Consider the following 14,575-nt stretch of genomic DNA (forward strand, 5'->3'; position numbering starts at 1 on the left):
AACCATTGATTTTCCTTTATGCAGGTCCAGAGCCATCTTTAATGACCCATCGTTGGAAGACTTGGGCACTTACTCTTGTGTTGTGACCAACGTTGATGGTGTCTCTGCCAGCTACACGCTCACTGAGGAAGGTGAGTCACTTTCCTTTAATCTGCGGCTGCAGGCGGTGATATTCCATCCCATTACATTTCTTTGAGTGACGTTCGTGCTTAAGAAGGGAACACAAGGAGATCACTACTTCTTAATGTCAACTGAGAGTACAGCGGCTGCTGATTTCTTTTCCATAAACAAGACAAATTGTTCCACACAACAAATACTTCACATCAAAAAAGCATATGACGTAAGCTTTGTTGATTACATGTGATGTTGTTTACTTTTTCTAGGTCTTAAGCGCTTGTTGGAAATCAGCCGTGACCACCAGTTCCCCAGTAAGTGCTTTACCTAGACCTACTCCAGACTTTTACAGTATAGTCGGTATGCATACTTAATATACGTTTACCAATTAGTAGGTTGCTATAGGTTAACTCTGAGCAATTTTCTGCAGTAATTCCCTTCAAAAGTGAAATGGCCATTGAGCTGCAGGAGAAGGGTCGTGTGCGTTTCTGGGCCGAAGTTGGCAAGTTCACTTCTAATTGCCAAGTGGAATATGTCTTCAATGATAATATCATTCATGAAGGAAAGGTAAGATATATCGGAGCATTTAGCTCCAGTGGACTAACAATATTTGTCATACAAACTTGGATATCTTACATGATCATGTTGTGTTTTTTATGTTGTTGTTTGTCAAACTCAGAAGTACACAATGAACTTTAACAAAAGTACTGGCATTATTGAGATGTTCATGGACTTACTGGAGGTTACTGATGAAGGAACCTTCACATTCAACCTTGTTGATGGCAAAGCAACTGGTCGCACCAGCTTAGTGCTTATTGGAGAAGGTGAGGTCATAATTTAATCCGTTTATTTTTTTTAGTCACTTCATCTGTAGTGTGTATGTGTGTGTGTGTATATATATATATATATGTATATATATATATATATATATATATGTGTGTGTGTCCCTGGACCACAAAACCAGTCTTAAGTCGCTGGGGTATGTTTGTAGCAATAGTCAAAAATACATTGTATGGGTCAAAATTATCGACTTTTGTTTTATGCCAAAAATCATTAGGAAATTAAGTAAAGATCATGTTCCATGAAGATATTTAGTAAAATTTCTACTGTAAATATATCAACACTTAATTTTTGATTAGTAATATGCATTGCTAAGAACTTCATTTGACAACTTTAAAGGTGATTTTCTCAATATTTTGATTTTTTTGCACCCTCAAATTCCAGATTTTCCAAAAGTTGTATCTCGGCCAAATATTGGTCTATTATAGCAAACCATACATCAATGGACAGCTTCTTTATTCAGCTTTCAGATGATTTATAAATCTCAATTTGGACAAATTGATTCTTATGACTGGTTTTGTGGTCCAGGCTCACATTTTTTAAAATAAGCCTCTTCTGCTCACCAAGCCTACATTTACTTGATCCAAAGTACAGCAAAAACAGTAACATTTTGAAATATTTTTACTATTTAAAATAACTGCTTTCTATTTGAATATACTTTAAAATGTAATTTATTCCTGTGATCAAAGCTACATTTTCAGTATCATTACTCCAGTCTTCAGTGTCACATGATCCTTCAGAAATCATTCAGATATGCTGATTTGCTGTTCAAGAAACATTTATTATTATTATTATTATCAATATTTAAAACAGTTGAGTACCTTTTTTTTTAGGATTCTTTGATGAATAGAAAGATCCAAATGTCAGCATTTATCTTAAATAAAATGCTTTTATAACATTATACACTATACCATTCAAAATGGTATAGTGGGGGGGGGATGAAATTATAGAAATTAATACTTTTATTTAGCAAGGATACTTTAAATTAATCAAAAGTGATGATTAAGACATTAATAATTAATAATAATGTTCCAAAAGATTTCTATTTCAGATAAATGCTGATCTTCTGATCTTTCTATCCATCAAAGAAACCTGAAAATAATTTATTCAGCTGTTTTCAACATATTAATATTAATATTAATAATAATAATAATAATAATAATAATTTTAATAATAATAATAATTTTGAGCAGCAAATCAGAATATTACAATGATTTCTGAAGGATCATGTGACTGGAGTAATGCTTAATAATGCTAAAAATTCAGCTTTGAAATCACAGGAATAAATTACATTTTAAAATATATTTAAATAGAAAGCAGTTATTTTAAATAGTAAAAATATTATACAAATTTACGGTTTTTGCTGTACTTTGGATCAAATAAATGCAGGCTTGGTGAGCAGAAGAGACCTTAAAAAACATTAAAAAGACCTTCAAAAACATTAAAAATCTTAGTTCAAAACCTTTGAATGGTAATGTATTTAAGTTTTTGAACAATAAGATTTTTAATGTTTTAATTAATATACACTACCGTTCAAAAGTTTGGGGTCAGTACATTTTTATTGTTTCTTTTCTTTTTTTCTTTTTTTTTTTTAATTAATACTTTTATTCACCAAGGATGTATTAAGTTAATAATTAAAAGTTTATTAAAAGTTAATAATAAATAATTTACATTGTTATAAAATATTTATATTTTGAATAAACACTGTACTGTTTAAACTTGTTATTCATGAAAGAATCCTGAAAAAAAAAAATTACAGGTTCCAAAAAATATTTGGCAGCACAGCTGTTGATATTATCCAACATTGATCATTCTAATAATAAATCTGCATATTAGAATGATTTCTGAAGGATCATGTGACACTTAAGACTGGAGTAACAGCTGATAAAAATTCAGCTTTTCATCACAGGAATAAATTCTATTTTAAAGTATGTTAAAATAAAAAACATTATTTTATATTGTAAAAACATTTTGCAATATTACTGTTTTTTTGTATATTTTTAATCAAATAAATGCAGCCTTGATGAGCATAAGAGACTACTTTAAAGACTATTACAAGTCTTACTGACCCCAAACTTTTGAACGGTAGTGTATATTTAAACAAAACATGCTGTAAGCAAATAGATAGATTCAGAGATGCACAAAAGTTTTAAACCATTAGCTAAAATGCTTCTATTTAATAAATTCTTTTTTTTTTAATTAAAAAAAAAAATCACTCATTTTTAACTCATATTGTTTTGAGTAAATAAAAATAATAATAATAATAATAATAATAATAATAATACCCCAGATTTGTATGTACTTGATGTTTGTGAGCCCATTATACAAACCTGTGAACTACTAGTAACATTCTCACTAGTACAGCAACCTACCAGAGCTATATATCCGTATGTCCTTTAGAGGGCAGAAGAGTACCGTGTATAACTCCAAATCCAAATTAACTAGACAGGTGGGGTGACAAGAAATGTGTTTTGTGATCTCTCTCATGGGAATGCTTATGAATGGCCTCTAAACAGAATTCAACACTCGAAATAAGCTGTATTCTGCACGCTTTGATCATTTCCTTCTATTTGTAATTTTTTTTTATAACTCTGTTTTACAGAGTTTGCTGAGCTTCAGAAGAAGTCTGAGTTTGAGAGAGCAGAATGGGTCAGAAGACAAGGTGCGTTGTCTGTACACTGTATTATTTGTGTTAAATCATATTTTAGTTGCTGAGTGTCTAAAAATATTCTCCCACACGCAGGTCCTCACTTCGTGGAGTATCTCAGTTTCGAGGTCACTGCAGAATGTGACGTGCATCTGAAATGCAAGGCAAGGCTCTAGGAATCAAAGATGAAAACATGAAACTGTCTGTCAATGCCTCAGGTTGAAAAGATACTTGTTAAAATCCCCTTTTCCATCTTTCTCCTGCAATAGGTTGGAAACATCAAACCTGCCACTGAGATTGCCTGGTTTAAGGATGGAATTGAGATTGAAGAGGAAGATGAGGATGCTAAGAAGATCGGAAAATCTGATGACGTCTTGATCTTTGACATTGGCAAGGTCAGACTTGGTTCGACTATGATCTGGGATTCCAGCGTCAATATGATTATTAAAAGGAATGCAGTTTTGCTAGATCCAGTATTATACATATGCTAAAGGCTTTGCTATGCTAAAAGCCACTCTCCTCTCTGACACACGGACTCATAAATGATGAGATATTTGCATAGTACTAAAGAATATATTTCTTTTCTTTATTTCCTTAGAGGACATATAAGTCATTTTTATTATATCAAATGCCATCCTAAAAAGTAATAGTTTTATCCACATTTAATAACTCACTCTGCCTCTAAAATGCCTTTCATTTTCATTCAACATCACCTACGTTGAAAAAAAATATTAACTAACAGCCAAATAGCTACTTAGGCTTAGGCTTAGGCTTATTTTAGACTACTTTTTATGCAATGCAACCCTTCAGAAATCTTACAATGGTTAACACAGCAATGTAATGCTGGTTAATGTTAATTTAATGAAGGTTACAGCAATATTAGTAATAAAATCACATTATTGAAGTAAACTGACCGTTTAAGGAAATCTGAAATGGCAAATGCACCTATGTTAGTCATGCCCTGTACTTTGAACAGACAGGATGCAAAACCTTTTTAATTATTTACAACATTTATCAACATTTATGTCCATATATCATAAATATATGGTTCTTCCGTGTGTGAACCTTGGTTTTTAAAGGAAGTCATTTTTGAATTCAATCAGATTTGGATGGCAGTAGTGCAAATGATCATCTTATGTGCAATCTGACCTCTGTTTTGTAATATTAATGGGTTATAAATATTAAAAGCCATCTTAGTTTGACTGAATTCAACTACCAATAAGGTGCCAGTCCAGCTGGACTGAGAGAGGGGTGGATTTAATGCATACTGCAGAAGAGAGGCAAACTCCCTTGCCACTCCAGTAGGGGGCGCTGGCATTAACTGCATTGTTTGTTTAATTCACAGCTTGTTATTAAGAGCGAAAAGGCAGAGAAAACCTGCAAAAAGAAACCTGCAGCCGAAGAAAGTCCAAGCAAGCCAAAAGTCTGGAGCTTTGATTTATAAGTTGCCATCAGTGTCCATATGTTGTTTTTTTGTGGTGGTGCTGTCTTTTCCTCTCTTACTCTGTTGGCCTGCAGCATCCTCCGCAGGAGAAAAGCTTGGCTTTTCGGTCTTTCCTGTTTCGTTTATTTAAATGTTGTTCAAAAGTGTTTTAACTTCTGATTCGTATTGATGAAACTAGTGTCCAGTGTCTGTGCCTCACTGTTCCTGCAATTCCCCTACAGATTTCAAAGAAGGATGCAGGAATATATGAGGTTGATCTGAAGGATGAAAGAGGAAAGGACAAAACTTTGCTGAACCTGACAGATGCAGGTAGGAGGCACTTTCTCATCTGGTTTGATCAAAATTCTGAATTTAAGGATTGGCATACTTTCAGTTGAGAGAGAATTTGCATTGAACCAGCGGCATCCCACAGGATGTTGATTTGGAATTTGAATAGGAATGACAGGTTGTGGAATTTACTGATTTGCAATTCAAAGAAATTGAGCACAGACATACAACAGAATTTCGTTAGTCTTGCACAGAAACGAAACCAGAAAAACAACTCCTTGTAGAATCTGCAGAATGTTAATTATTTACCAAAATAAGAGGGGTCATACAAAATGCATGTTTTTGTATTTAGTACTGGCCTAAATAAGATATTTCACATAAAACATAGTTTACATATAGCCCACAAGAGAAAATAATAGTTTATTTATAATTTATAAAAATTACCCTGTTCAAAAGTTTACATACGCTTGATTCTTAATACTGTTGTTACCTGAACGATCCACAGGTGTGTTTTTTTGTTTAGTGATAGTTGTTCACAAGTCCCTTGTTTGTCCTGAATAGTTAAAATGCCTGCTGTTCATTAAGGGGGTGAAAACTTTTTGAATTTGAAGATCAGAGTAAATTTAACTTATTTTGTCTTTTGGGAAACATGTAAGTATCTTCTGTAGCTTCTGAAGGGCAGTACTAGGTGAAAAATAAAAAATTAGGCAAAATAAGATAAACGTACACATTTGCATTCTGTTCAAAAGTTTACACCCCTGGCTCTTAATGCATCCTTTTTTTTTCTTGAGCATTAGTGAGCGTTTGAACCTTCTGTAATAGTTGCATCTGAGTCCCTCAGTTGTCCTCAGTGTGAAAAGATGGATCTCAAAATCATAGTTATTGTTGGAAAGGGTTCAAATACACAAAAATGCTGAAAAAACGAAGAATTTGTTGGACCTGAAGGATTTTCCAAAAAACAGCAGGCAGTTTAAATAGACAAACAAGTGACTCTTGAACAGCTACTAAAAAAAACACAGCTGTGGATCATTCAGGTAACAACACAGTATTAAGAATCAAGTGTACGTAAACTTCTGAACAGGGTCGTTTTTATAAATTCAGCTATTATTTTCTCTTGTGGACTATATGTAGACATCATTTATGTGAAATATCTTATTCAGGTCAGTACTAAATAAAAAATAACATGCATGTTGTATGATCCCTATTATTTTGGTAAAATAATTAACATTTTGCAAATTCTGCAAGGCGTATGTAAACTTTTGACTTCAACTGTATATATGCACATCAGAGCTGGGTAGTAACTGATTACATGTAATCTGGTTTACAATACTTTTAGTCAGACTACAGTTACTTTGTTATTGATTACAGTTGTGGTATTGAGGGTGGAGAGAGTGCTGGTTATTCACTCCCTCCACCTTCAATCCCTGCCAGACCTGGAACTCGAACCCACAACCTTTCGGTTACAAGCCCGATTCCCTAACCATTAGGCCACGGCTGCCCCCAGAAAAAGGTTTTTTTCAGTTTTATGGAGATTCATACAAAGACTAGTCAGGTGTCCACACAACATTTGAAAACTGGATTTACAAAAATAATTTCAGGTTTAAGAAGCATTTGAACACTGCTCGAACTACTGAATTACACATTATTTTTTATTTTAATTATCACTCAGTAAGTTATTTAACCATGTATTTCTATAGCTTTTTTAATAAAGCTTTTTTATTAAAATGCAAAATTTCAAATTATGTCTTATATACATGTAATGCAGGCATTCTCAAATACTCAAATGCTTTTTTTTTTTTTTTATCTAAAATGACCTAAAATGTTTTAGTAATGTAGTTTGGAATCAGTCACGGATAACAATACTCTAACCAGTAACAATAACAGTACTCTACCCAGCTAGACACACAAAATTCCTTGAATTTTTATGTCATTGCATTCCAATTAAAAAACAACACTTGTCACCTATTAGTAATTAAATTGTTTGGTTATTTTTTTAGTCGACAGGCTATTTAAATGTGATTATTGTCTATTTTTTCCTAACAGGTTATCAAGCAGTCCTGAATGAAGTATTTAGAGTTATTGGTGAGTGTCTTGACCATCAGTCCTTCACCACTCAGCGTTATTGAATGTACAGTAAAATGATGCTCCATTAGGAATGTGCTCTCAAGCACTTGAATCAGATCAGTGCATATCATGTAATTTCCATACATTTCTTTCTCTGTTCTTGTAGCCAATTCTTCAACCGAGCTCAAGGTTATGAGCACAGAACATGGAATCATTCTCTACTCGTTCGTTGTGCACTATATTGAAGATCTCCGTGTTGGCTGGCTTCACAAGTAAGCTTCCTGCTGCCCTTCTCTGTCTACCAGTGTGTGTGTGGGCTGTTTTAATGTGATTTCGGTGTCACATTAGCCACATGAAAGATTGTACTGAAATAGTTTCACTGCAACAAAATGTCTTCTCAAAACTAATCCAAACCAAAGTTTTGTCAATTTGTTTGCTCACTGTACCGTATCACCTCATGGCCAATGACCTTGTGTGTTGCCTCTGTTTCTAACTGATTCCAGAGAATCAAAGATCTCCCACTCAGACAGAGTGCAGTGTGGAGTCACCGGAGAACAGCTGTGGCTCAAAATTAACGAGCCCACCGAGAAGGATAAGGGCAAATATGCTATTGATATCTTCGATGGCAAAGGCAGCGTCAAGAGAGTTCTTGACCTGTCAGGACAAGGTAAGAGCTCAGGTGTTCCAACACAAGCGACCTTGCAGTACTTCTGGATTCATTAGAGATATTGTGAACTTATTTTTTTGTACTGACCTGAATAAGATATTTCAAATAAGAGACATTTACATATAGTCCACAAGAGAAAATAATAGTTACGTTTATAAAATGACCCTATTCAAAAGTTTCACTGTGTTGTTACCTGAATGATCCACAGCTGTGCTTTTATTTGTTTAGTGATAGTTGTTGCTGTTCTTCATAAAATTTCTTCAGGTCCCACAAATTCTTTGGTTTTTCAGCAGTTTTGTGTATTTGAACCTTTTCCAACAATGACTGTAAGATCCATCTTTTCACACTGAGGACAACTGAAGGACTCATATGCAACTATTACAGAAAGTTCAAATGCTCACTGATGCTTCAGAAGGAAACACGATGCATTAAGAACTGGGGGTTAAAACTTTTTGAATTTGAAGATCAGGGTAAATTTAACTTATTTTGTCTTCTGGAGATCATGTAAATATCTTCTGTAGCTTCTGAAGGGCAGTACCAAATGAAAAAAAATATGATATTTAGGCAAAATAAGAAAAAGGTACACATCTTCATTCTGTTCAAAAGTTTTCACCCCCGGCTCTTAATGCATTGTTTTTCCTTTTGGAGCATCTGTGAGCATTTGAACCTTCTGTAATAGTTGAATATGAGTCCCTCAGTTGTCCTCAGTGTGAAAAGATGGACCTCAAAATCATACAGTCATTGTTGGAAAAGGTTCAAATACACCAAAATGCTGAAAAACCACAGAATTTGTAGGTTCTGAAGGATCTTTCTGAAAAACAGCGGGCAGTTTAATTGTTCAGGAAAAACAATGGACAACTATCACTACAAAAAAAAAACACAGCTGCAGATCATTCAGGTAACAACACAGTATTAAGAATCAAGTGTATGTAAACTTTTGAACAGGATCATTTTTATAAATTCAGCTATACTGTTCTCTTGTGGACTTGTGTAAATGTCTTTTTTGAGAAGTATTTTATTCAGGTCAGTACTGACTAAAAAACATGCATTTTGTATGATCCCTTTTATTTTGGTACAATAATTAACATTTTGCAGATGCTGCAAAGTGTATGTAAACTTTTGACTTCAACTGTACATACCTAGTATTACCTTTTTCATCTTTTTAAATTATTTATCCCCCTATCATTTCATTATATAGTATGGGAGGAAGCATTTGAAGAATTCAAGAGGCTGAAGTAAGTTTAAACTTTCATATTCTATTAACGAGACAAGGATTTGTTAATTTTGTTCTTTTATCTGGTCAAGACCTCCTTGCATGAGCTGTCAGAATAATACTAAAATAGACCACCCATGAGTGCGTCACAGTAGGCTTGCAGTCAAGCACTTCCTGATATTGAAAAGTGTGAGAAGCATGCATCACCTTTGGAGTCACTATTTAAAGACCTAAATAACAGCGTGTTTATCCGTCTTTCCTTCCTTAGGGCGGCGGCCATAGCAGAGAGAAGTAAGTGATTGTCTTTGCTGTTATTATTGTGCTTTGACAGTGTGTACAGATTCACAATGTCATGCCATAAAGCAATCCAATCTGAATGTTCAGGTGCAGAATGATTATTCTGTGTACAGTAGATGAAATTAATATGCCTGAACAAACATTTCAAACAGCTTTTGTAGGAAGCAATTTATTGCTTTAGAGAGAACAGATATTGATTTGGTTCATTGCATAATAAAGCTTCTTGAAGCTGCAGTTTAATAAATGTTTTTTTGTGTCTGTAGACCGTGCCCGTGTGGTGGGCGGCCTGCCTGATGTAGTCACCATTCAAGAGGGCAAGGTAATACAATCACATATGTGCTTCATTTATCGTATCACATATGTGCTTCATTAATCGTAAAGAGTTTATTGATAATGTAGTCTGCCGTTTTATCCCTCTTCACCCTTTTCAGTCCCTCAACCTCACTGGCAACGTATGGGGTGATCCTGTTCCCGAGGTCAGCTGGGTGAAGAACGACAAACCGCTGTTGCCTGACGATCACTATACGCTGAAGTTTGAGCACGGCAAGTTTGCCAGCATCACCATTGCTGCTGTTACAACCGTCGATTCGGGCAAATACGCCCTGCTGGTGAAGAACAAGTATGGCACAGAGGCGGCAGAGTTCACCGTCAGTGTCTACATCCCAGAGGATGAAGCAGAGAAGAAGGAGTAAAGACACGCACAGAGGGAAAGAGGAGGGGTTTAACAGATGACCAGTATACCTTCCAAAGCATTTTAATTCAAAGCATGCCCACCCACAGTGCAATATTGTATGGTTTTCTCTTAAACAAACATGCTGGTGATTAAAAAATTTTTTTCCCAAATAATGTGAGAAATATCCACCTTTTTCTTTTCTTAAGAATGAGCGAGGCAATTTTTACATTTTATGGGTCTGGCTTCTGGTCTTATTCACGTACAGCTACTTTCTTCTGTACAAAACAGCTTGTTTTGCTGCTTGATATTGCAAACTGGTGTGTCTTACCATATTATTTTAATGTATTAACTTAATTTTGAGCACACTGGTTTGTAGTGCAAACAGTTTTACAGTTTACTGCATAAATAACGTTGTTATTCTTCCTGTAGCGAATGAACTGGAAGTCTCACCCCATAGGCTTACTTCCACGTTGAAGAAAAAGGTGGATGTACTGGGCTTCTAGGCATTTCACACTGTATGCGATAGTTCATCCAAAGATTAAAATTCTGTTATCATTTAATCAACCTAAACCTGTTGAACACAAAAGAAGATATTTGAAAAAATTTTGGTAACCAGTTGATGGTAGCTACTGACTTCTACAGTATTTTTAGTATCATAGTTTTAGTATCATAATTTGTACAGTTGAGGTCAAAAGATTACATTCCCCTTTCAGAATCATTAAAAAATGTTAATTATTAATTATTAATTGTTAATGTTAATTAGAGGGGGCATACAAAATGCATGTTATTGTTAATTTAGTACTGACCTAAATAAGATATTTCACATAAAAGATGTTAACATATAGTCCACAAGAGAAAATAATAGCTGAATTTATAAAAAAAATAACCTGGTCTAAAAGTTTACATCCCCTTGATTGTTAATACTGTGCTCATACCTCAGTGATCCACAGCTGTGTGTTTTTTGTTTAGTTCATGAGTCCTTTGTTTGTCCCGAACAGTTAAACTGCCCGCTGTTCTTCAGAAAACTCCTTCAGGTCCCAGAAATGTTAGCTTGGGTTAGCAGTTCCAGAAGGAAAAAAACATGCATAAAGAGCTAGGGGTGAAAACTTTTGAGCAGAGTGGAGATGTGTACATTTTTCCTTAATGCATCATGTTCCGTTCTGGAGCACCAGTGAGCATTTGAACCTTCTGTAATAGTTGCATATGAGTCCCTCAGTTGTCCTCAGTGTGAAAAGATGGATCTCAAAATCATACAGTCATTGTTGGAAAGGGTTCAAATACACTAAAATGCTGGAAAGCCAAAGAATTTGTGGGAACTGAAGGATTTTTTTGAATAACAGTGAACAGTTTACTACTATCACTAAACGAAAAACAGCTGTGGATCATTCAGGTAACTACACAGCAGTAAGATTAAAAGGGATGTAAACTTTTGATCCGGGTAATTTTTTTTTGGAAATTCAGCTATTATTTTCTCTTGTGTACTGTATGTAAACAAATTTTATGTGAAATATCTTATTAAGGTCAGTACTAAATAAACAATAACATGCATTTTCTATGATCCCTCTTATTTTGGTAAAATAATTAACATTTGTAATAATTCTGAAAGGAGGATGCAAACTTTTTACCTCAAATGTATGGGCTGGAGTTGATTACTAGCATTCTTTATCTTTATTCTTCATCTTTTTTGGCCTCACAGAACAGAAAAACTCATAGAGGTTTGGAACAACTTAAGTTGAGTTAAGTCTAGCTCTGATGCATTCATTTAAAATTTGGGAAGAGAGGTTATGAAGCCCTGCTGCCATTCTGGCATCAAAAGCATACAGTTTGATTTACTAACCAGTGTGAACTGTATGGAAAAGTAAACATTGAGATGTTAACCTTGAGGTGTTAAAGTTTGCACAGCCCATTTAGCAACTTAAGATACATGCATCTCATTGCTTTATGTAACTGCAGTGTACCTGCAAGTAATAAAGACACTTGGGTAAGACAATATTAACATGTTTTGAATTAAAAAGCTTTGGGTGTTGCTTTATTTCTAAGCATAAACTGGAACATAGTGCAAAATCAGCATGTATCATGACTGTTGTCTTATTTTAATTCAAAACGTTTGTGTAGTTTTCAGTGTCAATTTACTGCTTTGTGAAGAAAAAAAAATCCCATTTAACAGCAGACAACAAAACGTTAAAGGTTACCAAACCAATAGTGTGATTCGGTAAATCCTTCATCAAATATATTTCTGGATAATCTCATTTGTAGTTTTATGATTTATTGTTGTATGTTTGCCAAATCTTGCTTAATGCTTTTTGTCTTTATATGTAAACATACGCTTAGTAAAGTCAGTTGGCAATGTAATGTAATCTGTGAAGGTTCTTCAGATAACAGGCACAACTATTGTCAAGGCTTTGTTGTTTTGTGCTCATATCAGCTGACACAGATCTAAATCTGAAAACCAACAGTCAGTGGTATGCAATAAAGCGAATCCGGTGCAATGCAGAAAATGCGTTTGAGTTGAAAACCTGCCAAACCTGGAGTTTAAGAACCTGCACTGTGAACATAACAAGCTAGGGCTATAGGTGCTTGAATATGAGCACGTCATTCAGGTTTAGAAAACGAAACCATTTATTTAACTGAACAAAACAAATCATAAACTTCTAAAGGGAAGTGGTTGTGGTGGCTGTTTCACGAATTCTATACTTCGCTCCGGGGAATTCTGCTTCGGCGGTCACGTGAGAGGCCTCTTTTTGAAGTGCCTCAGTCACGTCACGGCCAACCACCGCCGCCGCCGCTGTCTGACCGGTTCGCGGTGGACGTACCGTAGAAGTGACCCTCTGAAAAAACTACCCACTGTTATGATACACGAGACAACCGGGAGGGATCCGGTCGTCGCTGAGAGGTGTAAATGTTCATTGCCGTCAGCGGTGCTAGTTCAGAAATGAATGAATAACGTCGCGCAGGAGAGCAGCGGACAAGCAGACGGCGACATAACGTCCAATTTCTCAACAACAACAGCAGCTGAAAGGTAAACATTACACGGGATTATTTCTGAGTTAACCATTTTAGTCAAACGTAACATATAAACGTATACAATGCCTGTTTTAATGACACAAACATGTAATTTCACAGCATAGGGATGTAAATGTCAGTTTAGCTGGTCGGCTAGTCGAGCTAACGTTAACCAGAAAGCTGATGCTGTGACAGGCACAATCCCTGTATCTTTTTAAAACCAAGCATTACGCCTTATTTTATGCCTTTATTCATTTAGAGCTGGCTAATGCTACATTTTGACAGAAAATGTCACTTGTATGTTGAGTTGCTGTCGTATGTGGCCAAACCACTGTAGTTTCTGTAAACAGCAGCATTATGTCATTGAACTGGCCAGCAGGAGTTTTACACACTGACCATTATTTTATTTTTTAATTTTATTTTATTCAAATAATGTTTTTATAGACTTCCTAATAAAAACATAAACTGTCAAATAAACTTTTGCTTTATAATAACTTGTGATAAATGAGGACCGGCTCATACTGAATTAGTGAGCATTAGTGCTGATTAAGGCAGTTGTGCTTAAACTGGTATGAACTTGTTTACAAGAAATCAAAAAAGCACTTTTGATTTTAACAATTAGTGATTCATTACCTGTAAGTCACTACGTTAACATCTCCCTGCAACCATATTAGGTTACCTTTTATAGCTTTCAGTTGTGTAACATGACCACTGGCGATATTTTAGTATGACATTGCTGATATCATGATCTGTCTCTTCTCAATGACTAGTCATGTTGTTTACTTCTGAATGTGAAAGAATTGAAAATGAAACCGCAAGGGTGTCATTTTTCCATTTGAGGAACCATTTCAGAATTTCTCTGACTTTGCTATAAGCCTTCAGCTCTTTTACAGTAGGAGAGAATGCACAAGACTGTATTTTTCCACTGGCCTGCCCTTTGTAACTGAACTTGAACTGAATCACCTTTTTATGTTAAGCAAGAGAACAACTTCTCGCATCTCTTGCCTCACTTATCGTGACACAGCAAAGTACAAGAAATGCGAAGCAAAGCGGGTGGTTGAACATTAGGTTTACCTGCCATTTAGTGAATGCTCTATACAAAATGACTTCCATTACATAATTTGACCACCCCACTGGAGTAAAATGGACTAAGGTGTGCTGCTCAAGGGCAAAGGTCTTCTAGAAAAGGACTGTGTTTTTTTTTAAAGCATAAGTTCACCCAGATATGAAAATTTACTCACCCACAAGCCAGTTGAGATGTAGATGAGAAATTTAGAATTTTATCACTTACTCATCAGTGGATTCTCTGTTGTGAGTTGGTGTCATCAGAATGAGAGTTCATAAAT

At 35.1% G+C, this 14,575-nt stretch overlaps 1 protein-coding gene across 2 annotated transcripts in view; it reads left to right on the forward strand.

Annotated features, from left to right (window-relative positions):
* myom1a (myomesin 1a (skelemin)) overlaps nucleotides 1–12,475 on the forward strand; it is a 35,857-nt gene extending 23,382 nt beyond the window's left edge. Inside the window, exons 23-38 of one of the 2 annotated variants that reach the window (XM_051094925.1) lie at nucleotides 25–131; nucleotides 384–428; nucleotides 545–681; nucleotides 794–938; nucleotides 3,557–3,616; nucleotides 3,698–3,765; nucleotides 3,871–3,996; nucleotides 4,947–5,024; nucleotides 5,267–5,354; nucleotides 7,356–7,394; nucleotides 7,543–7,648; nucleotides 7,880–8,043; nucleotides 9,242–9,278; nucleotides 9,525–9,547; nucleotides 9,817–9,872; nucleotides 9,985–12,475. In XM_051094925.1, the coding sequence (XP_050950882.1) occupies nucleotides 25–131; nucleotides 384–428; nucleotides 545–681; nucleotides 794–938; nucleotides 3,557–3,616; nucleotides 3,698–3,765; nucleotides 3,871–3,996; nucleotides 4,947–5,024; nucleotides 5,267–5,354; nucleotides 7,356–7,394; nucleotides 7,543–7,648; nucleotides 7,880–8,043; nucleotides 9,242–9,278; nucleotides 9,525–9,547; nucleotides 9,817–9,872; nucleotides 9,985–10,245 (1,540 nt within the window). In that variant the 3' untranslated portion in view covers nucleotides 10,246–12,475. The remainder of the gene's footprint in view (nucleotides 1–24; nucleotides 132–383; nucleotides 429–544; nucleotides 682–793; nucleotides 939–3,556; nucleotides 3,617–3,697; nucleotides 3,766–3,870; nucleotides 3,997–4,946; nucleotides 5,025–5,266; nucleotides 5,355–7,355; nucleotides 7,395–7,542; nucleotides 7,649–7,879; nucleotides 8,044–9,241; nucleotides 9,279–9,524; nucleotides 9,548–9,816; nucleotides 9,873–9,984) is intronic. The other variant, XM_051094930.1, reaches the window with a different exon arrangement.
* The last annotated feature ends 2,100 nt before the right edge of the window (nucleotides 12,476–14,575 follow it).

Source organism: Labeo rohita, chromosome 2 (genome assembly GCF_022985175.1).
Source record: "Labeo rohita strain BAU-BD-2019 chromosome 2, IGBB_LRoh.1.0, whole genome shotgun sequence".
In the NCBI taxonomy this organism is placed as follows: Eukaryota; Metazoa; Chordata; class Actinopteri; order Cypriniformes; family Cyprinidae; genus Labeo; species Labeo rohita.